Source organism: Gallinula chloropus (genome assembly GCF_964237585.1).
Source record: "Gallinula chloropus genome assembly, contig: HAP1_SCAFFOLD_604, whole genome shotgun sequence".
Classification (NCBI taxonomy): domain Eukaryota; kingdom Metazoa; phylum Chordata; class Aves; order Gruiformes; family Rallidae; genus Gallinula; species Gallinula chloropus.
The window spans coordinates 1-24504 of record NW_028168178.1 but is presented as its reverse complement, the minus strand read 5'-3'; the positions used below and the strand labels follow the sequence as shown (position 1 = coordinate 24504).

Genomic DNA, 24504 nt, shown 5'->3' with positions numbered 1-24504 from the left:
GCCCCAGCAGCCGCCGCAGCGCCTGGCGCGGCGCCGCGTCCCGCAGCAGCTCCGGCAGCACCGACACGGTGCCCAGGTAGATGAAGCCGCCGGCGGTGAACGGCAGCACCCCCCGCGTCGCCGCCGCCCCCGCCCCCTCCGCCAGCAGCGAGCAGGCGGCTCCCGCCACCGCCCCCAGCGCCGTCACCAGCTGCAGCCCCAGCGCCTGGGGGGGGGGGGACAAAGGAAGGGGAGGGGGGGGGTCAGGGGGGCACCCACGGGGGGTGGGAGGAGGGGGAGGGGGGGGAAAGGGGGAGGGGTCAGGGGGGCACCCATGGGGGGATGGAGGGGGGGGATAGCAGGGGGAGGGGGGGGAAAGGGGGAGGGGGGGCAGGGGGGCACCCACGGGGGGTGGGAGGGGGGGGGATAGCAGGGGGAGGGGGGGGAAAGGGGGAGGGGGGGCAGGGTGGCACCCATGGGGGGTGGGAGGGGGGGGATAGCAGGGGGAGGGGGGGGGAAAGGGGGAGGGGTCAGGGGGGCACCCACGGGGGGTGGGAGGGGGGGGATAGCAGGGGGAGAGGGCAGGGGGCACCCCCAGGGTGGGATAGCAGGGGGAGGGGGGGGAAAGGGGGAGGGGGGCAGGGGGGCACCCACGGGGGTGGGATAGCGGGGGGAGGGGGCAGGGGGCACCCACAGGGGGTGGGAGGGGGGGGATAGCAGGGGGAGGGGGGGGAAATGGGGAGGGGGTCAGGGGGGCACCCATGGGGGGTGGGAGGGGGGGGATAGCAGGGGGAGGGGGGGGAAAGGGGGAGGGGTCAGGGGGGCACCCATGGGGGGTGGGAGGGGGGGGATAGCAGGGGGAGAGGGCAGGGGGCACCCCCAGGGTGGGATAGCAGGGGGAGGGGGGGGAAAGGGGGAGGGGGGGCAGGGGGGCACCCACGGGGGTGGGATAGCGGGGGGAGGGGGCAGGGGGCACCCACAGGGGGTGGGAGGCGGGGGATAGCGGGGGGAGGGGGGGGGAAGGGGGAGAGGGGGCAGGGGGGCACCCACGGGGGGTGGGAGGGGGGGGATAGCAGGGGGAGAAGGCAGGGGGCACCCCCAGGGTGGGGTAGCGGGGGGAGGGGACAGGGGGGCACCCCCAGGGTGGGAGGGGGGGGATGGCTGGGGAACAGGTCAGGGGGGCACCCACGGGGGGTGGGAGGAGGGGGAGGGGGGGGAAAGGGGGAGGGGGGTCAGGGGGGCACCCATGGGGGAATGGAGGGGGGAGAGGGGGGGAAAGGGGGAGGGGGGTCAGGGGGGCACCCACGGGGGGTGGATAGCGGGGGCAGGGGGGGGAAAGGGGACATCCCCAGGGGGTGGGATAGCGGGGGGACAGGTCAGGGGGGCACCCACGGGGGGTGGGAGGGGGGGATAGCGGGGGGGAGAGGGGGGGAAAGGGGGAGGGGGTTCAGGGGGGCACCCATGGGGGGTGGGAGGGGGGGAATAGCGGGGGGGGGGGAAGGGGGCACCCCCAGGGTGGGATAGCAGGGGGAGGGGGGGGAAAGGGGAAGGGGGGGCAGGGGGGCACCCACGGGGGTGGGAGGGGGGGGATAGTGGGGGGAAGGGGGGGGGAAAGGGGGAGGGGGGGCAGGGGGGCAACCCCGGGGGTGGGATAGCGGGGGGAGGGGGGGGGAAAGGGGAAGGGGGACACCCCCAGGGGGTGGGATAGCGGGGGGAGGGGGAGGGAAAGGGGACACCCCCAGGGGGTGGGATAGCGGGGGGAGGGGGAGGGAAAGGGGACACCCCCAGGGGGTGGGATAGCGGGGGAAGGGGGCAGGGGGAAGGGTGCAGGGGTAGGGGGGCAGGGGGAGGGGGGGGACAGGGCAGGGGGGCACCCCCGCGGGGATGGAGGGGGGGGTAGCAGGGGAACAGGGCAGGGGGCACCCCCAGGGTGGGATAGTGGGGGGAGGGGGCAGGGGGACACCCCCGGGGGGATGGAGGGGGTGATAGCAGGGGGACAGGGCAGGGGGCACCCACGGGGATGGGGGGAGGGGGTAGCGGGGGGAGGGGGGGGGGAAGGGGGAGAGGGGGCAGGGGGGCACCCACGGGGGGTGGGAGGGGAGGGATGGCAGGGGTAGGGGGTCAGGGGCAGGGTTCGGGTCGGGGGACGGGGGGTCAGGGTCAGGGGTCAGGGGTCGGGGGACGGGGGGCAGGGGTAGGGGTCAGGGGTAGGGGTCAGGGGTTGGGTCGGGGGACGGGGGGACGGGGGGGATGGCAGGAGTCAGGGGTCGGGGGGTCAGGGGGAGGGGTCAGGGGTAGGGGTCGGGGGTAGGGGTCAGGGGTCGGGGTCAGGGTCAGGGGTTGGGTCGGGGGTCAGGGGGCAGGGGGTGGGATGGCAGGGGTAGGGGTAGGGGTCAGGGGTAGGAGGCAGGGGCAGGGGTTGGGGTCAGGGGTCGGGGGGTCAGGGGTAGGGGTCAGGGGTCAGGGGGTCAGGGGTTGGGGGTAGGGGTCGGGGGTCAGGGTCAGGGGTCGGGGTAAGGGGTAGGGGTCAGGGGTCGGGGTGGCAGGGGTAGGGGGTCAGGGTTAGGGGTCAGGGTCAGGGGTTGGGTCGGGGGTCAGGGGTCGGGGGTCAGGGGTCGGGGGGTCAGGGGTCGGGGTCAGGGGTAGGGGTCAGGGGACGGGGTGGCAGGGGTAGGGGTCGGTGGTCAGGGTCAGGGGTCGGGGTCGGGGTCAGGGTCAGGGGGTGGGGTCAGGGGTCGGGGTCAGGGGTAGTCGTCAGGGGTCAAGGGATGGGGGGCAGGGGTAGGGGTCAGGGGTCGGGGGACGAGGGGGCAGGGGTCAGGGGCAGGGGTTGGGGGTCAGGGGTAGGGGTCAGGGGTCGGGATCAGGGGGTCAGGGGCAGGGGTAGTGGTCAGGAGTCGGGGTCAGGTCGGTGATGGGGGTCAGGGGTTGGGGGTCAGGGTCAGGGGTAGGGGTCAGTGGTCAGGGGTCGGGGGACGAGGGCAGGGGTCAGGGGTTGGGTCGGGGGGTCAGGGTCAGGGGTCGGGGGGTCAGGGGTCGGGGGTCACGCTCTCACCTGCCGCCGCGAGCAGCCGGCCGCAGCAGGATGGCGACGTCGCCCACCTCGTGCGGCAGCTCGTGCAGCAGCACGCTGAGCGCCGTGGCCGCCCCCAGCCCCGCGCCCCCCAGGAACGCCGCGCCCACCGCCAGCCCGTCCGTGAAGTTGTGCGCAGCGTCCGCGGCCAGGTTCAGGTACCCCGACACCGCCAGCGCTGGGGGGGAAATGGGGGGGTCAGGGGGGTCAGGGGGGGTCACAGACCCCCCACAGCCCCCCACACAGCCAGCGCTGGGGGGACAGGGGGGGTCAGGGGGGGTCACAGACCCCCCACACAGCCCCCGACACCGCCAGAGATGGGGGGACAGGGGGGGTCAGGGGGGGTCACAGCCCCCCCACACAGCCCCCCACAGCCCCCGACACCGCCAGAGATGGGGGACAGGGGGGGTCTGGGGAGGTAAGGGGGGGACACAGACCCCACCAGCCCCCGACACCGCCAGCACTGGGGGACAGGGGGGGTCAGGGGGGGTAAGGGGGGGACACAGACCCCCACACAGTCCCCACACAGCCCCTGACACCGCCAGCGCTGGGGGGACAGGGGGGGTCAGGGGGGGACACAGACCCCCCACAGCCCCCGACACCGCCAGCGCTGGGGGAGAGGGGGGGTCAGGGGGGGACACAGACAGTGCCCCCATGTCCCCCCCAAGTCCCTGTGCCCCCCCTCCCCATCCCCATCCTAATCAGGGTCCCCATGTCCCCCCCCAGTCCCTGTGTCCCCCCCAGCATCCCCATCCCAATCAAGGTCCCCATGCCCCCCCCCAGTTCCTGTGTCCCCCCCCAGCATCCCCATCCCAATCAGGGTCCCCATGTCCCTCCCCAGTCCCTGTGTCCCCCCCACCATCCCCATCCCAATCAGGGTCCCCATGTCCCCCCCCAGCATCCCCATCCCAATCAGGGTCCCCATGTCCCCCCCCCAAATCCCTGTGTCCCCCCCCCAGCATCATCCCCATTCCAATCAAGGTCCCCATGTCCCTTCCCAGTCCCTGTGTCCCCCCAGTCCTTGTGTGTCCCCCCAGTCCCTGTCCCCCCCCCCCCCCCATCCCTGCCCATCAGGGCCTGTCCCCCCCCACATCCCACCCCCCCATCCCCATCCCCACTTTGGTGTGTGTGGGGGGGTTCCCCTCTCCCCCCCTCCATTACCCGACTCCTCCTCCTCCTCCTTCAGCCTCCCCTTCCCTGTCCCCAAGTGTCCCTGTCCCCCATCAGGGTCTGTCCCCCCCTGCCAGGTCCCTGCACAACCCCCCCCCCAGCATCCCCATCCCAATCAGGGTCCCCATGTCCCCCCCCAGTCCCTGTGTCCCCCCTCAGCATCCCCATCCCAATCAGGGTCCCCACGTACCCCCCAGTCCCTGTGCCCCCCCCACCATCCCCATCCCAATCAGGGTTCCCATGTCCCCCCCAGTCCCTGTGTCCCCCCCCCCCATCCCCATCCCAATCAGGGTCCCCATGCCCCCCCCACTCCCTGTGTCCCCCCCCCAGCATCCCCATCCCAATCAGGGTCCCCCCAGTCCTTGTGTCCCCCCCAGTCCCCATCCCAACCAGGGTCCCCATGTCCCCCCAGACCCACCCCCCAGTCCCTCCCCCACCCCACCCCTGCCCATCAGGGCCTGCCCCCCCCCACCTCCCACCCCCCATCCCCATCCCCACTTGGTGTGGGGGGGGGTTCCCCTCTCCCCCCCCTCCATTACCCGACTCCTCCTCCTCCTCCTTCGGCCTCCCCTTCCCGCGGGGGCCCTTGGAGCCCGTCCTGTCGCGCCGCGCGGCCGCGGCCTGCTCCTCCTCCCCCTCGCTGGAGCTGCTCTTGGCCTTGCCCCCTGGGCATGGGGACAACGGGCAGGGGCGAGGGGGGGTGTCAACACCCCCCCAAACCCACCCCCACCCCCCTTCCTCAGTGAGGACAGGACCTACCGTGCCCGTGGCCGTGGCCGTGGCCGTGGCCGTGGCCGTGGCCGCCCTTGGCGTGCCGCACGCAGATCTCCACCACCAAGAAGGCCACGATGCCGCCCAGCACCCACAGCCCCACCGCCATCATGCGCTCGTGCTCCTCTCCTGGGCGACACGGGGGTGGCCCCCCCCTCAGCCTTCAGTACCCCAAAATCCACCCCACACACCCCCCTCAGCCATCCCCCCCCCGCCGCCATCTTACCGTGGTGCGAGTGGCCGTGGCCGCCCGGCGCGGCCTGCGCGTGGCCCTGCTCACCGTGGTGGCTGTGGGGAGCTGAGGGGAGGCAGGAGGGGGGTGGTGAGGCCGTGGGGGTGGGTGGGTGAGTGGGGGGGGGCACAGGGACTGGGGGGGACGTGGGGACCTTGATTGGGATGGGGATGGTGGGGGGGGACACAGGGACTGAGGGGGGACACAGGGACTGGGGGGGGGGGGACAGGGATTGGGGGGGACACAGGGACTGGGGGGGACGTGGGGACCTTGATTGGGATGGGGATGGTGGGGGGGGACACAGGGACTGGGGGGGACATGGGGACCCTGATTGGGATGGGGATGGTGGGGGGACATTGGGACTGGGGGGGACGTGGGGACCCTGATTGGGATGGGGATGCTGGGGGGGGAGACACAGGGACTTGGGGGGGGACACAGGGACTGGAGGGGACACAGGGACTGGGGGGGGACATGGGGACCTTGATTGGGATGGGGATGGTGGGGGGGGGACACAGGGACTGGGGGGGGACACAGGGACTGGGGGGGGACATGGGGACCCTGATTGGGATGGGGATGGTGGGGGGGGACACAGGGACTGGGGGGGGACATGGGGACCCTGATTGGGATGGGGATGCTGGGGGGGGACACAGGGACTTGGGGGGAGACACAGGGACTAGGGGGGGACATGGGGACCTTGATTGGGATGGGGATGCTGGGGGGGACACAGGGACTGGGGGGGATATGGGGACCCTGATTGGGATGGGGATGGTGGGGGGGGACACAGGGACTGGTGGGGGGGATATGGGGACCCTGATTGGGATGGGGATGGTGGGGGGACACAGGGACTGGGGGGGACATGGGGACCCCGATTGGGATGGGGATGCTGGGGGGACACAGGGACTGGGGGGGACATGGGGACCCTGATTGGGATGGGGATGGTGGGGACACACACACACAGGGACTGGGGGGAGGACACAGGGACTGGGGGGGTCACAGGGACTGGGGGGGGATGTGGGGACCCTGATTGGGATGGGGATACTGGGGGGGACACACACAGGGACTGGGGGGGGACGTGGGGACCTTGATTGGGATGGGGATGCTGGGGGGAGGACACAGGGACTGGGGGGACATGGGGACCCTGATTGGGATGGGGATGCTGGGGGGGGGAGACACAGGGACTTGGGGGGGGACACAGGGACTGGGGGGACACAGGGACTGGGGGGGGACATGGGGACCTTGATTGGGATGGGGATGGTAGGGGGGGACACAGGGACTGGGGGGGGGACACAGGGACTGGGGGGGGACATGGGGACCCTGATTGGGATGGGGATGGTGGGGGGGGGACACAGGGACTGGGGGGGACGTGGGGACCTTGATTGGGATGGGGATGCTGGGGGGGTGGGACACAGGGACTGGGGGGGTCACAGGGACTGGGGGGGGACATGGGGACCTTGATTGGGATGGGGATGCTGGGGGAGTGGGACACAGGGACGGGGGGGGGACATGGGGACCCTGATTGGGATGGGGATGCTGGGGGGGGGACACAGGGACTGGGGGGACATGGGGACCCTGATTGAGATGGGGATGAGGGAGGGACACAGAGACTGGGGGGGACATGGGGACCCTGATTGGGATGGGGATGGTGGGGGGGGGACACAGGGACTGGGGGGGGACGTGGGGACCTTGATTGGGATGGGGATGCTGGGGGGGTGGACACAGGGACTGGGGGGGTCACAGGGACTGGGGGGGGACATGGGGACCCTGATTGGGATGGGGATGCTGGGGGGGGACACAGGGACTGGGGGGGACATGGGACCCTGATTGGGATGGGGATGCTGGGGGAGTGGGACACAGGGACGGGGGGGGGACACAGGGACTGGGGGGGGACATGGGGACCCTGATTGGGATGGGGATGCTGGGGGGGGGACACAGAGACTGGGGGGGACATGGGGACCCTGATTGGGATGGGGATGCTGGGGGGGGACACAGGGACTGGTGGGGGGGGGACACAGGGACTGGGGGGACACAGGGACTGGGGGGGGACATGGGGACCCCAATGGGGATGGGGACACTGGGTGGGGGTGTCGGGGGGGGCAAGGACTAGGGGGTGTGAGGGGACTTTGGGGGGGCACTGGGGGGGGCCACAGGGTGTTTAGTGGGGGGGGAATGTCCCCCCCCACCCCGACTCACCCAAGGCGTGTGGGATGAGGTGGAGGAAGGCGTCCCCCAGCAGCCCCCCCGCCGCGAAGCTGAGCAGCAGCTTGAGCAGCTCCTGGTGCTGGGGGGCGTTGGACTCCACGGGGATGAGGAAGAGGACGAGGTACGGCGCCGCGCTGATCACCACGATGGCGCCCATGGTCTGCGGGGCGACACGCGCCGCGGCACCGGCGAGCCCCTTTCACCCCCTTCCCATGGCCAGAAGGACAATGGGGGGGGTCCTTAGGGGGTCCTTAGGGGGGGGGGGTGAGGGTGGGGGTGACACTCACGTATGTCCACAGCGTCAGCGTGTCCAGGCGCGCCGGGGGGGTGGAGTGGTTGGGAGGGGAGCGCTGGTGGGAGGGGCCCTGCTGATGGTCCTTGTGCGAGGGGCTGTGGTGAAAATCCTCGTGCGAGGGGCCGTGGTGAAGGTCTCCATGGGAGTGGCCATGGCCATGGTGGAGGTCTCCATGGGAGTGGCCATGGCCATGGTGGAGGTCTCCATGGGAATGACCATGGCCATGGTGGAGGTCTCCATGGGAGTGGCCATGGCCATGGTGGAGGTCTCCATGGGAATGACCATGGCCATGGTGGAGGTCTCCATGGGAGTGGCCATGGCCATGGTGGAGGTCTCCATGGGAGTGGCCATGGCCGTGGCCGTGGTGAAAGTCCTCGTGCAAGGGGCCGTGGTGAAAGTCCTCGTGCGAGTGGCCGTGCCCATGGTCCACATGGGAGTGGCCGTGCCCGTGGCCGTGGTCCTCGTGGGAGTGGCCATGGTCCAGGCCCTCATGAGAGTGGCCATGGCCATGGCCATGGTGGAGGTCTCCATGAGAGTGGCCATGGCTGTGGTGGAGGTCCTCGTGCGAGTGGCCGTGGTACAGGTCCTCGTGCGAGGGGCCGTGCCCCTCGTGCGAGGCAGCGGGGGTGGGCAGCAGGCAGACAAGCAGCATGGCGGCGATGGCAGCGCCGAGGCGCCGCGGCCGGGCGGCCCCCGCCATCGCCCCGCGGTGAGGGGAGATGGGTCAACCGACAGCTCCTCCTACCATAGAGAGGAAGGGATGAGTGTCCAGACAGGCCCCAATGGCTGCCAAGTAGGGGTAGAGGGTTAAACCATAGAGACAGGGCCTAGAGTGGCACTTTCCATTGGGCCATAGAGTGGTGGGATGGGGGTCTAGAGCAGCTCCACCATAGAGATGAGGAGATAGAGTGGCACCACCCAGCCCTACCATAGAGATGACGAGGAGATAGAGCGGCACCACCCAGCCCTACCATAGAGACGAAGGGATGAGTGTCCAGACAGGCCCTGATGGCTCCTAAGGAGAAACCTAGAGTGTCCCCTCCATTGGGCCATAGAGTGGTGGGATTGGGGGTCTAGAGCGGCCCCACCATAGAGATGAAGAGGTAGAGTGGCATTACCCAACTCTACCATAGAGATGAAAGGATGAGTGTCCAGACAAGCCCAAATGGCTCCTGGGGGTGGGTGGGCTCAGACCATAGAGATGCAGCCTAGAGTGTCCCCTCCATTGTGCCATAGAGTGGTGGGATAGGGGTCTAGAGCGGCCCCACCATAGAGATGAGGAGATAGAGTGGCACCACCCAGCCCCACCATAGAGATGAAAGGATGAGTGTCCAGACAGGCCCTGATGGCTCCTTAGGAGAAGCCTAGAGTGTCCCCTCCATTGGGCCATAGAGTGGTGGGATGGTCTAGAGCGGCCCCACCATAGAGATGATGAGGAGATAGAGTGGCACCACCCAGCCCTACCATAAAGACTAAGGGATGAGTGTCCAGACAGGCCCGAATGGCTCCTGGGGGTGGGTGGGGTCAGACCATAGAGACGCAGCCTAGAGTGTCCCCTCCACTGTGCCATAGAGCAGTGGGATTGGGGGTCTAGAGCGGCCCCACCATAGAGATGAGGAGATAGAGTAGCACCATCCAGCCCCACCATAGAGACAAAGAGATGAGTGTCCAGACAGGCCCCAATGGCTCCTGGGGGTGGGTGGGCTCAGGTCATAGAGATGCAGCCTAGAGTGTCCCCTCCATTGGGCCATAGAGCAGTGGGATTGGGGGTCTAGAGCGGCCCCACCATAGAGATGAGGAGATAGAGTGGCACCACCCAGCCCCACCATAGAGACGAAGGGATGAGTGTCCAGACAGGCCCTGATGGCTCCTGGGGGTGGGTGGGCTCAGACCATAGAGACGCACCTCCAGGAGGGTGTTGGGCTCAGACGGCGCCTAGAGTGTCCCCTCCACTGTACCACAGAGCAGCGGGATGGGGGTCTAGAGCGGCCCCCACCCCAAACCCGAAGCGCCAGACCCTCCCCCACCCCCCGGGGGCTGCTGGAGGACCCGGGGTGGGGGTGGGGGGAGCCACAGAGCCTGGGGGTGGGGGGAGGGATGGAGGGGGGAGGGATGGGGGGAAGGGATGAGCATCCCACATCCCACCCCCATCCCCCCTATCCCGGGGAACGAGCCCCTCTGGCCGCGTCTCTATGACCCCTGGGGGGTGTATTGGGGCTGGGGGGGGGTGTTTAAGGGGGGGGGGGGGGGAAGTCTCACCGTCCACGCTCCCCGCTCCCTCCGGCTCCGGCCCGACGTGGCACACGGGCCCCGCCCCCTTCCCGCGCGGTGTCGCGAGAAAACGGGGTGGGGGAGGGGAAGGGTGGGGGGAGGGGGAAGGGAAAAGCCGGTTGAAAATGAGGGCGGAAGCGGCTGAAGCCGCCGCCGCCATCTTGGCTCCGGGCAGGGGGGGGGGGGGGGGGGGGGGGGGGTGTGAGGTGAGGCCGCGGGGGGTGGCGGGAGCCGCGCGGTGCATTGTGGGGCGGTGGCGACCGCAGGCGGCGGCGCCCGGAGCAGGCCCGGCCCGGGGGGGGGGGGGGGGCGGCGGAGGAGGAGGAGGAGGAGGAGGAGGAGGAAGAGGAGGGGGGGGGGGGGGAACCGGGACGCCACGCGAGGCCGGAGCCCCCCCGGCACCGCGGGATGGGCGACAGCGACCGCGGTCAGCGGGGGACGGGGCTGGGGGGGAACCCGGGGGGAGCGGGCGGGGGGCGCGGGGAAAGGGGGGGTGGGGGGGAAATGAGGCGGGGGAGGGGGTTTGGGGGGTCCTGGGGGGATGTTGGGGGGCCACGGGGGTCCTGGGGTGATGTTGGGGTGCTGGGGGGGAAATGAGGCAAGGGAGGGGGTTTGGGGGGGTGTTGGGGGGATTGGGGGGGTCCTGGGGTGATGTTGGGGGGATGGGAAGGGAAATGAGGCGGGGGAGGGGCTTTGGGGGGGTTCTGGGGTGATGTTGGAGGACTAGGGGGTCCTGGGGTGATGTTGGGGGTTTGGGGGGGAAATGAGGCGGGGGAAGGGGTTTGGGGGGTCCTGGGGTGATGTTGGGGGGCAAGGGGGGGAAATGAGGCGGGGGAGGGGGTTTGGGGGGTCCTGGGGGGATTGGGGGGGTCCTGGGGTGATGTTGGGGTCCTGGGGGGGGAAATGAGGCCGGAGAGGGGGTTTGGGGGGGTCCTGGGGTGATGTTGGGGGGCTACGGGGGTCCTGGGGTGATGTTGGGGAGTTGGGGGGGGAAATAAGGCAGGGGAGGGGGTTTGGGGGGGTCCTGGGGTGATGTTGGGGGTTTGGGGGGGGAAATGAGGCGGGGGAGGGGGTTTGGGGGGACCCTGGGGTGATGTTGGGGTCTAGGGGTGCAGGAGAGGGATGGGGGGTGTCCTGGGGTGATGTTGGGGGGCTGGGGGGGGAAATGAGGCGGGGGAGGGGGTTTGGGGGGGTCCTGGGGTGATGTTGGGGGGCTGGGGGGGGAAATGAGGCGGGGGAGGGGGTTTGGGGGGGTCCTGGGGTGATGTTGGGGATGATTTAGTGGGGGGGAGCTGATATTGGGGGCAGAAAGGGGGGGGTCCTAGAGTGATATTGGGGATGATTTGGGGGGGGGGGGCTGATATTGGGAGCAGAAAGAGGGGGTCCTGGGGTGATATTGGGGATGATTTGGGGGGGGGGCTGATATTGGGGGCAGAAAGAGAGGGTCCTGGGGTGATATTGGGGGGCTGGGGGCTGGTTTTGGTGGGGGGTCCTGGGGTGATATTGGGGATGATTTGGGGTGGGGGCTGATATTGGGGGCACAAAGGGGGGGTCCTGGGGTGATATTGGGGGGCTGGGGGCTGTTTTTGGGGGGTCCTGGGCTGATATTGGGGATGATTTGGGGGGGGGGGGGCTGATATTCGGGGCACAAAGGGGGGTCCTGAGGTGATGTTGGGGATGATTTGGGGGGGGCTGATATTGGGGGTACAAAGGGGGGGTCCTGGGGTGATGTTGGGGGGCTGGGGGATGTTTTGGGGGTGATATTGGGGATGATTTGGCGGGGGGGGGAACTGATATTGGGGCCATAAAGGGGGGGGTCTTAGAGTGATACTGGGGTTGATTTGGGGGGGGGGGGAGCAGCTGATATTGGGGGCACAAAGGGGGGTCCTGGGGTGATATTGAGGATGATTTTGGGGGGGCTGATATTGGGGGCACAAAGGGGGGGTCCTGGGGTGATGTTGGGGGCTGGGGGGTGTCAGGACTATTTGGGGGGGGGGAGCAGCTGATATTGGGGGCACAAAGGGGGGTCCTGGGGTGATATTGAGGATGATTTTGGGGGGGCTGATATTGGGGGCACAAAGGGGGAGTCCTGGGGTGATGTTGGGGGGCTGGGGGGTGTCAGGACTATTTGGGGGGGGTCTGATTTGGGGGGGGGAGCAGCTGATATTGGGGGCACAAAGGGGGGGTCCTGTGGTGATGTTGGGGGCTGGGGGGTGTCAGGACTATTTGGGGGGGGGGTCTGATTTGGGTGGGGGGCAGCTGATATTGGGGGCACAAGGGGGGGTCCTGGGGAGCAGCACAGATATCGGGGTGCCCCCTGATCTCCCCCCTCCCCACTTCCCCCCCCCCAGACTGCCGGAGCCCCGACAGCTCATCCCTGAGCGCGTCCCCCCCCCCTCCGGAGCCCTCGGCCCCCCTGCACCCCCCCTCCATGATCGGCTCGGCGATGACGTCATCGCTGGGGTCCCCCGGCGCCGCCCTGGGGTCCCCCTTCCCCGTCATCAGCTCCTCCATGGGGTCCCCGGGGCTCCCCGCCACCCCCGCCATCGCCTACGGGCCCGTCAGCAGCCCCCAGGTAACGGGGGGACCCCCCCCCAAAAATGAGGGGGGGGGGGGAGGGGAGGGGGGTTTGGGGGGGATGAAGGGGGCAGGTGGGGTTTGGGGGGGAATAAAGGGGGGGGTGAAGGGGGGCAGGTGGGGTTTGGGGGGGAATAAAGGGGGGGATGAAGGGGGGCAGGTGGGGTTTGGGGGAGAATAAAGGGGGGGGGATGAAGGGGGGCAGGTGGGGTTTGGGGGGAATGAGGGGGGCAGGTGGGTTTTGGGTTGGGGGGTTTGGGGGGGATGAGGGGGGGCAGGTGGGTTTTGGGGGTGAGGGGTTTTGGGGGGATGAGGGGGGGCAGGTGGGTTTTGGGTGGGTGGGTTTTGGGGGGGAATGAGGGGGGCAGGTGGGTTTTGGGGGGGGAATGAATGGGGGGGATGAAGGGAGGGCAGGTAGGGTTTGGGGGTGAGGGGTTTGGGGGGGATGAGGGGGGGCAGGTGGGGTTTGGGGGAGGGGAGTTTGGGGGGGATGAAGGGGGGCAGGTGGGGTTTGGGGGTGGGGGGGTTGGGGGTGATGAAGGAGGGCAGGTGGGTGTTGGGGGGGATGGGGGGGCAGGTGGGTTGGGGGGGGATGGGGGGGCAGGTGGGTTGGGGGGGAATGAGGGGGGCAGGTGGGTTTTGGGGGAGGGGGGGTTGGGGGGGATGAAGGGGGGGATAGGGGGGGCAGGTGGGGTTTGGGGGGAATAAAGGGGGGGGATGAGGGGGGCAGGTGGGTTTTGGGGGAGGGGAGTTTGGGGAAGAATGAGGGGGGCAGGTGGGGTTTGGGGGAGGGGGGGTTGGGGGGGATGAAGGGGGGGATGGGGGGGCAGGTGGGTTTTGGGGGATGGGTTTTGGGGGGAATGAGATGGGGGGTTTGGGGGGGAATGAGGGGGGCAGGTGGGGTTTGGGGGAGGGGGGTTTGGGGGGGATGAGGGGGGGCAGGTGTGGTTTGGGGGTGGGGGGGTTGGGGAGGATGAGGGGGGGATGGGGGGGCAGGTGGGTTTTGGGGGATGGGTTTTGGGGGGAATGAGATGGGGGTTTGGGGGGGAATGAGGGGGGCAGGTGGGGTTTGGGGGATGGGTTTTGGGGGGAATGAGATGGGGGGTTTGGGGGGGAATGAGGGGGGCAGGTGGGGTTTGGGGGGGAATGAGGGGGGCAGGTGGGTTTGGGGGAGAATGAATGGGGTGATGAAGGGGGGGCAGGTGGGTTTGGGGGGGGAATGAATCGGGGTGATGAAGGGGGGGCAGGTGGGTTTTGGGGGGGTGGGTTTTGGGGGGGAATGAGGGGGGCAGGTGGGTTTTGGGGGGGTGGGTTTTGGGGGGGATGAGGGGGACAGGTGGGGTTTGGGGGTGGGGGGTTTGGGGGGGAATGAGGGGGGCAGGTGGGTTTTGGGGGAGGGGAGTTTGGGGGGGATGAAGAGGGGGATGAAGGGGGGGCAGGTGGGTTTTGGGGGAGGGGGATTTGGGGGGGAATGAGGGGGGCAGGTGGGTTTGGGGGGTTGGGGGAGGATGAAGGGGGGAATGAGGGGGGCAGGTGGGTTTTGTGGGGGGAATGAGGGGGGCAGGTGGGTTTGGGGGGGGATGAAGATAATGGGGGGGTGGGTTTTGGGGGGCAATGGGGGGGCAGGTAGTGTTTTGTGGGGGAACGAAGGGGAGTGGGTGTTTTTTGGGGCACAACAAGGGGGCTGTGGGATTTTGGGGGGGGGGGGGATGGGTCACTGTGCCCATCTCCCCCCCAACCCCCCTCCCCAGATCAACTCCACGGTGAACCTGTCGGGGCTGCACCCCGTGAGCAGCTCTGACGACGTGAAGCCCCCCCTGGGGATCCGGGCTGTCCCCTGCCACCCCCACGGCGCCGGCGGCACCGGCAAGCGGCTCTGCGCCATCTGCGGCGACCGCTCCTCCGGTACCCGCGGCGCGGGGCTGGGCGGGATGGCTGGGTGCCGCGGGGTGTCCTTGGGGGGATATGTGGGTGCTTTGGGGGACATCTGGATCCTTTGGGGGACACCTGGGTGCTTCAGGGTGTCCTTGGGGGGGGTATGTGGGACTTTGAGGGGTTCCTGGGGGGCATCTGGGTCCTTTGGGGGACATCAGGTGTCCTTGCGGGGGGTATATGGGTCTTTGAGGGGTTCCTGGGGGCATCTGGGTGCTTCGGGGTGTCCTTGGGAGGGGTATGTGGGTCTTTGAGGGGTTCCTGGGGGACGTCTGGGTCCTTTGGGGTGTCCTTGGGGGGGTATGGGGGTCTTTGAGGGGTTCCTGGGGGGCATCTGGGTCCGTTGGGGGACATTTGGGTCCTTCAGGGAGTCCCTGTGGGCATATGTGGGTCTTTGGGGGGACTTCTAGGGTCTTTGGGGGGTTCCTGGGGGGCATCTGGGTCCTTTGGGGGACATCTGGGTCCTTTGGGGTGTCCTTGGGGGGGGTATGTGGGTGTTTTGGGGGATGTTTGGGTTCTTTGAGGGGTTCCTGGGGGGCATCTGGGTCCTTTGAGGGACAGCTGGGTCCTTTGGGGTGTCCTTAGGGGGGGTATGTGGGTCTTTGGAGGGACCCCCAACCCTCCCATTGCAGGGAGCATTATGGGATGTCCAGCTGTGACCCTCTCCCATTGCAGGGAGCATTATGGGATGTCCAGCTGTGACCCCCTCCCATTGCAGGGAGCATTATGGGATGTCCAGCTGTGATCCCTCCCATTGCAGGGAGCATTATGGGGTGTCCAGCTGTGACCCCCTCCCATTGCAGGGAGCATTATGGGGTGTCCAGCTGTGACCCCCTCCCATTGCAGGGAGCATTATGGGGTGTCCAGCTGTGACCCCCTCCCATTGCAGGGAGCATTATGGGATGTCCAGCTGTGACCCCCTCCCATTGCAGGGAGCATTATGGGATGTCCAGCTGTGACCCCCAACCCTCCCATTGCAGGGAGCATTATGGGATGTCCAGCTGTGACCCCTCCCATTGCAGGGAGCATTATGGGATGTCCAGCTGTGACCCCCCAAGCTCTCCCATTGCAGGGAGCATTATGGGATGTCCAGCTGTGACCCCCTCCCATTGCAGGGGAGCATTATGGGATGTCCAGCTGTGACCCCCTCCCATTGCAGGGAGCATTATGGGGTGTCCAGCTGTGACCCTCTCCCATTGCAGGGAGCATTATGGGATGTCCAGCTGTGACCCCCTCCCATTGCAGGGAGCATTATGGGATGTCCAGCTGTGACCCCCAATCCCTCCCATTGCAGGGAGCATTATGGGATGTCCAGCTGTGTCCCCCTCTCATTGCAGGGGAGCATTATGGGGTGTCCAGCTGTGACCCCCAATCCCTCCCATTGCAGGGGAGCATTATGGGATGTCCAGCCGTGACCCTCTCCCATTGCAGGGAGCATTATGGGATGTCCAGCTGTGATCCTCTCCCATTGCAGGGAACATTATGGGATGTCAAGCTGTGACTCCTCACATTGCAGGGAGCATTATGGGATGTCCAGCTGTGTCCCCCAACCCCTCCCATAGCAGGGAGCATTATGGGATGTCCAGCCGTGACCCCCTCTCATTGCAGGGGAGCATTATGGGGTGTCCAGCTGTGACCCCCAATCCCTCCCATTGCAGAGGAGCATTATGGGATGTCCAGCTGTGATTCCTCCCATTGCAGGGGAGCATTATGGGATGTCCAGCTGTGACCCCCTCCCATTGCAGGGAGCATTATGGGATGTCCAGCTGTGATCCTCTCCCATTGCAGGGAGCATTATGGGATGTCCAGCTGTGACCCCCTCCCATTGCAGGGAGCATTATGGGATGTCCAGCTGTGATCCCTCCCATTGCAGGGAGCATTATGGGGTGTCCAGCTGTGACCCCCTCCCATTGCAGGGAGCATTATGGGATGTCCAGCTGTGATCCTCTCCCATTGCAGGGAGCATTATGGGATGTCCAGCTGTGATCCCTCCCATTGCAGGGAGCATTATGGGGTGTCCAGCTGTGACCCCCTCCCATTGCAGGGAGCATTATGGGATGTCCAGCTGTGATCCCCTCCCTTTGCAGGGAGTATTATGGGATGTCCAGCTGTGACCCCCTCCCATTGCAGGGAGCATTATGGGATGTCCAGCTGTGACCCCCTCCCATTGCAGGGAGCATTATGGGATGTCCAGCTGTGATTCCTCCCATTGCAGGGGAGCATTATGGGGTGTCCAGCTGTGTCCCCAACCCCTCCCCTTGCCGTTGCAGGGAAGCATTATGGGGTGTACAGCTGTGAGGGCTGTAAGGGCTTCTTCAAGCGCACCATCCGCAAGGACCTGACCTACACCTGCCGGGACAACAAGGACTGTGTGGTTGACAAGCGCCAGCGCAACCGCTGCCAGTACTGCCGCTACCAGAAGTGCCTGGCCACCGGCATGAAGCGGGAAGGTACCCCCAGGGACCCCCCCCTGCACCCCAAAGACACCCCTCAAACACTCACCCTTCACCCAACCCCCTTGGAATGGGAAGGTAACCCCCCAAAGACACCCCTCAAACCATCACCCTTCACCCAACCCCCTTGAAATGGGAAGGTAACCCCCCAAAGACACCCCTCAAACCATCACCCTTCAGCCAACCCCCTTCCTGCCTTCAGGAGGAGCCCCCCCATCACTCCAAAACCCCCCTCAACCCCCTCTCACCCATCCCCCAACCTCTCCCTCCCTCCAGCCATGCAGGAGGAGCACCCCCATCACCCCAAACCCCCCCTTAAACCCCTCCCATCACCCCAAACCCCCCCTTAAACCCCTCCCATCACCCGAAAACCTCCCTCAAACCCCTCCTATCACCCCAAAACCCCCCTCAACCCCCTCTCACCCATCCCCCTCCCTCCCTCCAGCCGTGCAGGAGGAGCACCCCCATCACCCCAAAACCCCCTTTAAACCCCTCCTATCACCCCAAAACCCACCTCAAACCCCTCCCATCCCCCCCAAACTCTCCTCAACCCCCCCCCCATCACCCCAAAACCCACCTCAAAACCTTCCTATCACCCCAAAACCCCCCTCAATCCCCTCCCATCACCCCAAAACCCCCTTCAACCCCCTCTCACCCATCCCCCACCCCCCTGCCTCCCTCCAGCCGTGCAGGAGGAGCACCCCTATCACCCCAAAACTCCCCTTAACCCCCTCCCATCACCCCCAAACCCCCCTCAAACCCCTCCTATCCCCCAAACTTTCCTCACACCCTTCCCATCACCCCAAAACCCTTCTCAACCCCCTCTCACCCATCCCCCACCCCCCTGCCTCCCTCCAGCCGTGCAGGAGGAGCCCCCCCATCACCCCCAAACCCCCCTCGAACCCCTCCCATCACCCCAAAACCCACCTCAAACCCCTCCTATCACCCCAAAACCCCCCTCAACCCCCTCTCACCCACCCCCCTGCCTCCCTCCAGCCGTGCAGGAGGAGCGCCAGCGGGGGAAGGAGAAGGAGGGGGAGGGTGACCTGGCCGCCAACGCCAACGAGGAGATGCCCGTGGAGAAGATTCTAGAAGCAGAGCTGGCTGTGGAACAGAAATCGGACCAAACCGTGGACGGGGCCACCCCGGGGGCCACCTCGGTGAGTTCAATTTTGGGGGGGGGGTCACAAGCACAAGGGAATTCCAGGGGAGATCTGGAGCATCTCCGCTGATCCCTTTATGTGTCCATCCCCCCCTTCCCCTTCCCTTCCTCCCTTCCCTCCCTCCATCCTCCCCCATCCCCCCTTCCTTACTTTCCCCCTATGGTTCCCCCTCACCACCCCCACCCCAAAAAACTACCACCCCGTCCCCCTCCTCATCAGCCCAATGACCCGGTGACCAACATCTGCCAGGCCGCCGACAAGCAGCTCTTCACCCTGGTGGAGTGGGCCAAGAGGATCCCCCATTTCTCCGAGCTGCCCCTGGACGACCAAGTCATCCTCCTACGGGCGGGTGAGGGGCGGGGGGGTAGAGATTTGGGGGGTGCAGGGTGGGGTTTCCATGGAGAAGTGTGGAGGTCGGGTCAAGAGGTGACGTTTTGGGAGCTGCTGGGGGATGTCCGAGGGGTTGGGTGGCTTGGGGAAGGGGATTGACCCCATGGAGAGGGGTTTAGGGGGTCCCCCAGAGGAGATTTAGCCCATGGAGGGGAGTTTTTGGGTGTGGGGGTAGAGATTTGGGGGTGCAGGGGGGGGTTTCCATGGAGAAGTGTGGAGGTCGGGTCAAGAGGTGACGTTTTGGGAGCTGCTGGGGGATATCCGAGGGGTTGGGTGGCTTGGGGAAGGGGATTGACCCCATGGAGAGGGGGTTAGGGGGTCCCCCAGAGGAGATTTAGCCCATGGAGGGGAGTTTTTGGGTGTGGGGGTAGAGATTTGGGGGTGCAGGGGGGGGTTTCCATGGAGAAGTGTGGAGGTCGGGTCAAGAGGTGATGTTTTGGGAGCTGCTGGGGGATGTCCGAGGGGTTGGGTGGCTTGGGGAAGGGGATTGACCCCATGGAGGAGGGGTTTTGGGGGTCCCCCAGAGGAGATTTAGCCCATGGAGGGGAGTTTTTGGGTGTGGGGGTAGAGATTAGGGGGTGTAGGGGGGGTTTCCATGGAGAAGTGTTGAGGTTGGGTCAAGAGGTGGAGTTTTGGGAGCTGCTGGGGGATGTCCGAGGGGTTGGGTGGCTTGGAGGAGGGGATTGACCCCATGGAGGAGGGGTTTTGGGGGTCCCCCAGAGGAGATTTAGCCCATGGAGAGGGTTTTGGGGTACCCCAGAGGAGATTTAGCTCATGGAGGGTGATTTGAGGGTCTCTAGGAGGAGATTTGCCCAAAGGAGAGTGTTTTTGGGGGTCCCCGGTAGGGGATTGACCACATGGAGGGGTTTTGGGGGTCCCCTAGAGGGGATTGACCCCATGGAGGGGGGTTTTGGGGGTCCCTAGGAGGAGATTTATCCTATGGAAGAGGGGGTTGGGGGTCCCCTGAAGGGGATTTAGCCCATGGAGGGGGATTTTGGTGTCCCCAGGAGGGGATTTACCTATGGAGGGGGTTTGGGGGTCTCTAGGAAGAGATTTACCCTATGGAAAGCGGTTTTTGGGGTCCCCAGGAGGGAATTTAGCCCATGGAGGGGAGTTTTTGGGTGTGGGGGTAGAGATTTGGGGGGTGCAGGGTGGGGTTTCCATGGAGAAGTGTGGAGGTCGGGTCAAGAGGTGACGTTTTGGGAGCTGCTGGGGGATGTCCGAGGGGTTGGGTGGCTTGGGGAAGGGGATTGACCCCATGGAGGAGGGGTTTTGGGGGTCTCCTGGAGGGGATTTAGCCTGTGGAAGGGGATTTGGGGGTCCCTAGGAGGAGATTTACCCTATGGAAGAGGGGTTTGGGGGTCCTAGGAGGAGATTTAGCCCATGGAGGGGGATTTCGGTGTCCCCAGGAGGGGATTTAGCCCATGGAGAGGGGTTTTGGGGGTCCCCAGGAGAGATTTAGCCCATGGAGGGAGTTTTTGGGGTCCCCTGGAGGGTATGTAGCCCATGGAAGGGGATTTGGGGGTCCCTAGGAGGAGATTTGCCCAAAGGAGAGTGTTTTTGGGGGTCCCTGGTAGGGGATTGACCCCATGGAGGGGGGTTTTGGGGGTCTCCTGGAGGGGATTTAGCCTGTGGAAGGGGATTTGGGGGTCCCTAGGAGGAGATTTGCCCAAAGGAGAGTGGTTTTGGGGGTCCCTGGTAGGGGATTGACCCCATGGAGGGGGGGTTTTGGGGGTCTCCTGGAGGTGATTTAGCCCATGGAGGGGGGTTTTGGGGGTCCCCAGGAGGTGATTTAGCCCATGGAGGGGAATTTGGGGGTCCCTAGGAAGAGAGTTACCCTATGGAAGAGGGGTTTGGGGGTCCCTAGGAGGAGATTTAGCCCATGGAGGGGGGATTTCAGTGTCCCCAGGAGGGGATCTAGCTCATGGAGGGGGGTTTTGGGGTACCCCAGAGGGGATTGACCCTATGGAGCGGGTTTTTGGTGTCCCCAAGAGGAGATTTAGTCCATGGAGGAGGATTTTGGGGTCCCCAGGAGGGGATTTAGCTGATGGAGGGGGGTTTGGGGGTACCCAAGATGGGATATAGCCCATGGAGGGGGGTTTTGGGGGTCCCTGGGAGGTGATTTAGCCCATGAAGGGGGATTTGGGGGTCCCCAGGAAGATACCCTATGAAGAGCGGTTTTGGGGATCCCTAGGAGGAGATTTAGCCCATGGAGGGGGGTTTGGGGGTCCCTAGGAAGAGATTTACACTATGGAGGAGAGGTTTGGGGGTCCCTAGGAGGAGATTTAGGCCATGGAGGGAGGTTTTGGGGTACCCCAGACGGGATTGACCCCATGGAGGGGGGTTTGGGGGTCCCTAGGAAGAGAGTTACCCTATGGAGGAGGGGTTTGGGGTTCTCAGGAGGGGGATTTAGCCTATGAAGGGGGTTTTGGGGTCCCTAGAAGGGGATTGACCCCATGGAAGAGGGTTTAGGGGTCCCTAGGAGGGGATTTAGCCCATGGAGGGGGTTTGGGGGTACCCCAGAGGGGATTGACCCCATGGAAGAGGGTTTAGGGGTCCCTAGGAGGGGATTTAGCCCATGGAGGGGGTTTGGGGGTACCCCAGAGGGGATTGACCCCATGGAGGGGAGTTTGGGGGTCCCTAGGAAGAGAGTTACCCTATGGAGGAGGGGTTTGGGGTCCTCAGGAGGGGGATTTAGCCTATGAAGGGGGGTTTTGGGGTCCCTAGAAGGGGATTGACCCCATGGAAGAGGGTTTAGGGGTCCCTAGGAGGGGATTTAGCCCATGGAGGGGGTTTGGGGGTACCCCAGAGGGGATTGACCCCATGGAGGGGAGTTTGGGGGTCCCTAGGAAGAGAGTTACCCTATGGAGGAGGGGTTTGGGGTCCTCAGGAGGGGGATTTAGCCTATGAAGGGGGGTTTTGGGATACCTAGGAGGCGATTGACCCCATGGAAGAGGGTTTGGGGGTGCCTAGGAGGGGATTTAGCCCATGGGGGGGAGGTTTTTGGGGTCTCCAGGAGGGGATTTAACCCATGGAGGGGGTTTGGGGGTCCCTAGGTGGGGATTGACCCAATGGAAGGTTTTTTGGGGGTCCCTAGGAGGGTATTTACCCTATGGAGGGTAGTTTAGGGGTCCCTTGGAGGGGATTTACCCCATTGGGGTTTTTGGGGGGGTCCCCAGGAGGGGATCCACCCCGCAGGGAGTGAGACTGGGGCGGGGGGGGGGGGGGGCACCTGCCCCATAGAAGAAGCAGCACTGTTGGATTTGGGGAGGGGGGGAGTAGGGGGGCTGGAAGGGGCCCAGAAAGGAGCAGTTGGGGTCTGGGGGTGGGGGGGTGTTTGGGGGGGGACCCCCCCCTAACCCCCCCCTAACCCCCCTCCCCCCACGGGTGGGAGCAGGAAGGGAAGGGGCGCAAACACCCCTGGGGCTGAGGAAGCTTTGTCAGGGGGCAGAAGTACTGGGGGTGCATGGAGGGCCCCCCTGGATTTTGGGGGGCTGAGGGGGGTCCCTTACACCCCCCCTTACCCCCCACACCCTCTCCAGGGGTGTGTGTTTTGGGGAGACCCCCATAGCAGGAGAGGGAGCAGGAAGGAACGGGGCGCAAACACCCGTGGGGCTCAGGAAGCTGTGGGCAGGGGGGAGAAGTATTGGAGGGGGTGTGGGGTGTGTGGAGGGCCGCCCCAGATTTTGGGGGGCTGAGGGGGGTCTCTTACACCCCCCTTCCCCCCCCTACTCCCTCCAGGGGTGTGTGTTTGGGGTGACCCCCACCCCTTCTCCAGAAGTGGGAGCAGGAAGGGATGGGGCGCAAACACCCCTGGGGCTGAGGAAGCTTTGGGTAGGGGGGCAGAAGTACTGGGGGTGCATGGAGGGCCCCCCCTGGATTTTGGGGGGCTGAGGGGGGTCTCTTACACCCCCCTTATCCCCCCCCCCCTTTCCAGGGGTCTGTGTTTTGGGGAGACCCCCATAGCAGGAGAGGGAGCAGGAAGGAACGGGGCGCAAACACCCGTGGGGCTCAGGAAGCTGTGGGCAGGGGGGAGAAGTATTGGAGGGGGTGTGGGGTGTGTGGAGGGCCCCCCCAGATTTTGGGGGGCTGAGGGGGGTCTCTTACACCCCCCTTACCCCCCCCTACTCCCTCCAGGGGTGTGTGTTTGGGGGTGACCCCCACCCCTTCTCCAGAAGTGGGAGCAGGAAGGGATGGGGCGCAAACACCCGTGGGACTGAGGAAGCTTTGGGTAGGGGGGCAGAAGTACTGGGGGCGCATAGAGGGCCCCTCCTGGATTTTGGGGGGCTGAGGGGGTCTCTTACACCCCCCTTCCTCCCCCCTACCCCCTCCAGGGTTGTGTATTTGGGGAGACCCCCATATCAGGAGTGGGCGCAGGAAGGGATGGGGCGCAAACACCCGTGGAGCTGAGCAAGCTTTGTCGGGGGGCAGAAGTACTGGGGGTGCATGGAGGGCCCCCCCAGATTTTGGGGGGCTGAGGGGGGTCTCTTACACCCCCCTTATCCCCCCCCCCCTTTCCAGGGGTGTGTGTTTTGGGGAGACCCTCATAGCAGGAGTGGGCGCAGGAAGGGATGGGGCGCAAACACCCGTGGAGCTGAGGAACCTTTGTCGGGGGGGGGCAGAAGTACTGGGGGTGCATGGAGGGCCCCCCCTGGATTTTGGGGGGCTGAGGGGGGTCTCTTACACCCCCCTTACCCCCCCTTTTCCCCCCCCAGGCTGGAACGAGCTGCTGATCGCCTCCTTCTCCCACCGCTCCATCTCGGTGCAGGACGGGATCCTCCTGGCCACCGGCCTCCACGTCCACCGCAACAGCGCCCACAGCGCCGGCGTGGGGGCCATTTTCGACAGGTCAGAGAGAAGGGGGGGGGGTCTCAGGGGCTTATTATATCATGGGGAGCCCCCCCTCACCCCAAAAAACCCCCCTGACACCCCTTTATCCCCCCCTCTTCCCCACGCAGGGTGCTGACCGAGCTGGTCTCCAAGATGCGGGACATGAGGATGGATAAGACAGAGCTGGGCTGTCTCCGAGCCATCATCCTCTTCAACCCGGGTAGGGTGCTGCTTTTTTAGGGTGGGGGGGTCCCCAATACACCCTCCCCACCCTTCTTCACCCTGTTTTATACCCCCCCCCCCACCCTTCAAGATGCCAAGGGGCTTTCCAACCCTGGGGAGGTGGAGCTGCTCCGGGAGAAGGTCTACGCTTCCCTCGAGTCCTACTGCAAGCAGAAATACCCTGAGCAACAGGGCAGGTAGGTTTGGAAGGGGGGTTATTTTTGGGGTGGGGGGGTTTCTATACCCTTTTAACCCCCCTTTGGACCCCCCCTCAGGTTTGCCAAGCTGCTCCTTCGCCTCCCAGCCCTGCGCTCCATCGGCCTCAAATGCCTGGAGCATCTCTTCTTCTTCAAGCTCATCGGGGACACCCCCATCGACACCTTCCTCATGGAGATGCTTGAAGCCCCCCACCAGCTCTCCTGAGACGCCCCCCCCCCACCTTAAAAACATATTTGGGGAGGGGGGGGGTCTCTTTTGGGGGTACAGGAGACCCCCCCCCCACCCCTCCTTTCTTGTACAATAACCCCTCACCCCAGCCTGGGGTTGCCCATCGTGGCCGGGGCGGCTCCGCTCCCTTTACCCCCCCCCCCAAGGTGGTTTTGGGGGGTGGAGGGGGGGTATAGCACCCTGACCCCCCCCCATAACAGCGTGTCCCAGGGTGGGGGGGGTCCCTATTTTGCCCCCCCATGGCCCCCCCACCACTCAGGCACCCGATAGCACTTTGAATGGCCTCCCAACCCCCCCCCCCCCCCCATCACCCCCCCCCCCCCCCCGACTATGCAGCAGGTACCCAGGGCTGGGGGGGGGGGGGGGTGGGGGCTCAGGGGGGGGATCCCCATCCACCCTGGGGTGGGGGGGGGGGCTTTGTTTTTATTGTAGGTCCTACAGCCCCCCCCCCTGTGGTTTTATTTGACTTCAGCGTTTCCAGTCCTGTCCCCCCCCCTGCC

General features: G+C 66.1%; 2 protein-coding genes across 3 annotated transcripts; one reads left to right on the top strand and one right to left on the bottom strand.

Moving 5' to 3' along the window:
* Nucleotides 1-22: 22 nt before the first annotated feature.
* On the bottom strand, nucleotides 23-10003 carry LOC311204720 (zinc transporter SLC39A7-like; the record flags this gene model as incomplete). Its single annotated transcript, XM_084281096.1, is given in 9 exon segments — nucleotides 23-205; nucleotides 3035-3057; nucleotides 3060-3230; nucleotides 4762-4887; nucleotides 4982-5122; nucleotides 5220-5291; nucleotides 7416-7584; nucleotides 7712-8460; nucleotides 9979-10003. Coding segments are annotated over 8 exon segments (1593 nt in total), but the record flags the coding sequence as incomplete, so codon positions are not given.
* Nucleotides 10004-10335: 332 nt separating this feature from the next.
* LOC311204719 (retinoic acid receptor RXR-alpha-B-like) lies at nucleotides 10336-24494 on the top strand. Of its 2 annotated transcripts, none has more exons than XM_084281095.1 (10): nucleotides 10336-10417; nucleotides 12342-12565; nucleotides 14319-14472; nucleotides 16770-16949; nucleotides 17949-18112; nucleotides 18365-18464; nucleotides 23221-23353; nucleotides 23464-23555; nucleotides 23649-23754; nucleotides 23833-24494. In XM_084281095.1, exons 1-10 carry the CDS (start codon nucleotides 10399-10401, stop codon nucleotides 23978-23980), a joined length of 1320 nt encoding a protein of 439 aa, XP_084137221.1. In that variant the 5' UTR covers nucleotides 10336-10398; the 3' UTR covers nucleotides 23981-24494. The 2 variants fall into 2 exon arrangements, with proteins under 2 accessions (XP_084137221.1, XP_084137220.1); XM_084281094.1 differs by having other exon boundaries at nucleotides 18335-18464.
* Nucleotides 24495-24504: the final 10 nt, after the last annotated feature.